The sequence below is a fragment of the Heterodontus francisci genome, chromosome 29, assembly GCF_036365525.1.
Source record: "Heterodontus francisci isolate sHetFra1 chromosome 29, sHetFra1.hap1, whole genome shotgun sequence".
Lineage (NCBI taxonomy): Eukaryota > Metazoa > Chordata > Chondrichthyes > Heterodontiformes > Heterodontidae > Heterodontus > Heterodontus francisci.
In genome coordinates, this window is record NC_090399.1 from 11,643,024 (window position 1) to 11,646,225 (window position 3,202).

Consider the following 3,202-nt stretch of genomic DNA (forward strand, 5'->3'; position numbering starts at 1 on the left):
CACCACACTACCCAATTCTAAAAGACCAACACATTTGATAGTTTCTGTCTCTGCAAGTGTTTAAATAAAATGAAGGAGAAATGAGTCTCTTTGTCCAATTAGTGCAGGATAGGACAATGTGTCCTGAACAGTTTCCACTGTATTTCAATCTGAAATTCTCAATCAGTCATCATTACTGGCCAATCGCTAGAAGTAACTCAGGTTCCTCACAAAGCAAATATTCCAAAGAAGCTCTTTCCTTGGGCAGTGTCTACATATCCCACCATCTCCTCACTAACCCTGGAGTAGATCTGATCTCCCTCCTCAAACTCAAATATGGCTCCCTGATAGGAGGTCTTGTACCAGGGCTCTCCGTGTTGGCGGGAATGACAGGCTGACTTGGTGGCTCTCAGTAGCAAGACTTCCTCTGGATAACTGGGTGAGAGCTTGGCAAGCTCGTGGCTCAGATAGACAGTCTTGTCCTGACAGCCCCTGCTGTAGAAGACCACCTGGGTGTAGACAAAGTACCGACCAGGGGTCTTGATGACGAGACTGTTGTCCGTGAACTCCACACCCTCGGCAAAGGTGGAGTCCGCCTCATTCTGCCAAATCACATTCTTTCCTTTGCTGGTTGGTGAAGCTGAGGAGAGAAAGAGAGAGGGAACAACATAAGTATGGAATAAAGACAAAACAACAATTTGCATTTATATAGTGCCTGTAACATCCTCAGGACATCCCAAAGCACTTTACAGACAATGAAGTACTTTTTGAAGTACAGTCACTGTTGTAATGCAGGAAATGGGGCAATCAATTTGCGTACAGTAAGCTCCCACCAATGGTAATGTGGAAATAACCAGATAATGTTTTGTTTAGTTCTGATGTGTGCGGATACATTTAGGCCAGTACAATGGCAGGGAGTGGGGGGGGGGGGGGGCGTCTCCCCTACTCTTCTCCAATAGGATTGTAGCTGTTTCTGTTCACAGATCTTAAATATTAAACAGTACAAGCTCGATACATGGGACACTGAAGGAAGCATTGCTAAATGTCCAAAAATCTGAATGGAATCAACTGGCCTTGGCCAGACAATGAACAGATGGGATACATAAAGCAACACAACACAAAAGGGGGCCATTCAGCCCATTGTGACTGTGCTGTATCTTTGGTTGAACTATCCAATTAATCCTAATGCCCAATTCTTTCCCCAGCACCCTGTAATTTTCTGCTGTAGTGCAGTGGGAGGGCCTCACTTCAGGATACTGGGCTATTAATAAGGTTAAGAATATTCTGGTACCTGCCAGGTGAGCTGCGATTGTCCCCCTCGGGTCATTTCCCACCTGTTTCATGAGATGAGGGAGACCTGGAAAAGGAAAAGGCAGATTCTCAGTTACTATTGTAACACACACAGACCCAAAACTAACTGACAGAATGAGAGATAGTGAGAGTGAGACAGAGTGAGAGAGAATGGTAGAAAGGGAGAAATGGAGACCGAGAGATCATGAGAGAAAATGAGAGAGAAAGAGTGAGACTAACACAGACAGAAACATTTACAGAGTGAGAGATTCTGAAAGAGATTGATATATAGGTGTGCAGAGAGTTTGATGCAGAGAGACGTAGAGCCATATTGATAGAGAAATCAATTGAGGGAACACTCACCACTGTTACTCGGGACTGTTGTCAGGGGAGAATGAATCTGCTCAGATTGTAATCTTACTTCCTGTAGAAATTAAACAAAGAAAGAGGTTAAGATGTGAAATCCACCCTGAATTGCCAGGAAATTCAACAGGAACATCTGTACAAAGGTTCAACCCAGATTATTTGCATTGCACAGAGAGACTGGGTGGGGAGGGGAAGATTCAGACTCTGATTCCCATACTCTAGATTGACAGCAGATAGTTTATCAGAAAACAAGTCTTGGCTAAAGCTGAATAATGTACAGGATTGGTTATTAAATGGCTGCATGTTTCCAACCCAGGCCGTAATGAGGTGTTCAGAGAGAACAGTAAAACCCAACAGCCGCATTAACTGGGTGAACACAGTTTACTATTTCACTGCAAGGAGCAGTGAGGACAGACACTGAAATCACTTCACAGCTTTACACCACACTGAAAGCAGCCTCTCGGAGGAATGCAAGGAACAGAGGAAAGGCAACAAGACGGAACTAGATCACTGTTTTTCAAATAAAATCACACACCTGGTTTGAAGGTAAAACTCCAAGCTGACAGAGTAACAGGTAGGAAGACACAGCCAGCAAACCCAGCACAGCCACTGCACAGAGAGACCGCCAGAAACAGCTTCTCTTCGGCTCTGACTGCCTGAGTGTAACCATTCCTCCAGTCTCAAGGTCCAGCAACTTGTTCTCACAACTCATGGTGTTAGATGTCAGTCGGAGCTTTGTTAGTAGCAGCCTTGTGTCTGACCCAGCGACTCTCACTCTCAGTTCTCTGAGTGCTTTGTGATTGCTGCAGCTTCACGGCAGCTCTTTATAAAGAGCAGAGTCACATCACTGGTAAGTGTGATGCAATGGAGTAGGAAATACCCAACCGAAAGCAGCAACGATTGGAAAACGGCAACTTCTCCCGAGACCAATGTGAGAATGATGTGAGACTGGATCTGTTCAACTTTCACTGAACATAGAAATAATTCGGCAGTTTCACCAATGCTGGGGAAAATTTAACAAAACTAAAGTGGGCACTGTACATTGTCCCATGTTGTAAATGTATCCACAATGAGAGAGAAAATATAGAGAAAGATAATGTTTTTGCATATGTATTGAGAAAGAGTGTGGCTCAGGGGAAAATGTAATCGACATTAAAGAAATGGTAGACTTGTTAAATAGGGGAGGAAGTTATTGAATTCATGTAAGTAAAAAATAACGGACAAATTAATGAGACTGAAGATCGAGAAGTTTCCAGGACCTGATGGCTTTCACCAGAGAAAAAGGCTATAGAAAGATATAAAGACAGAAAAAATAAATTACTGAGGATCTTACATTTATATAGGAAAGATGCAACCAATTCACACACAGCAAGATCCCACAAACAGCAATGAGTTAAATAACCAGACAATCTGTTTTGGTGATTTTGGTTGAGGGATGTACATTGGAAAGGATACAGGTTCACAGGGGATATATTGGCCTTGGAGGGTTGCAGCACTAATTCACTAGAATTACACCAGCGCTACGTGGGTTAAATTACAAGGCGAGGTTGTATAAACTTGTCTTGTG

General features: G+C 43.3%; 1 protein-coding gene across 1 annotated transcript; it reads right to left on the reverse strand.

The window, feature by feature from the left end:
* Nucleotides 1-206: 206 nt before the first annotated feature.
* LOC137345923 (tumor necrosis factor-like) lies at nt 207-2,403 on the reverse strand. The gene is made up of 4 exons (XM_068009169.1): nt 2,171-2,403; nt 1,633-1,693; nt 1,271-1,336; nt 207-619 (listed from the first exon to the last, which is right to left on the reverse strand). The coding sequence occupies exons 1-4, from the start codon at nt 2,345-2,347 to the stop codon at nt 207-209; spliced, it is 717 nt and encodes a 238-aa protein (XP_067865270.1). The 5' UTR covers nt 2,348-2,403.
* Between the last annotated feature and the right edge of the window lie 799 nt (nt 2,404-3,202).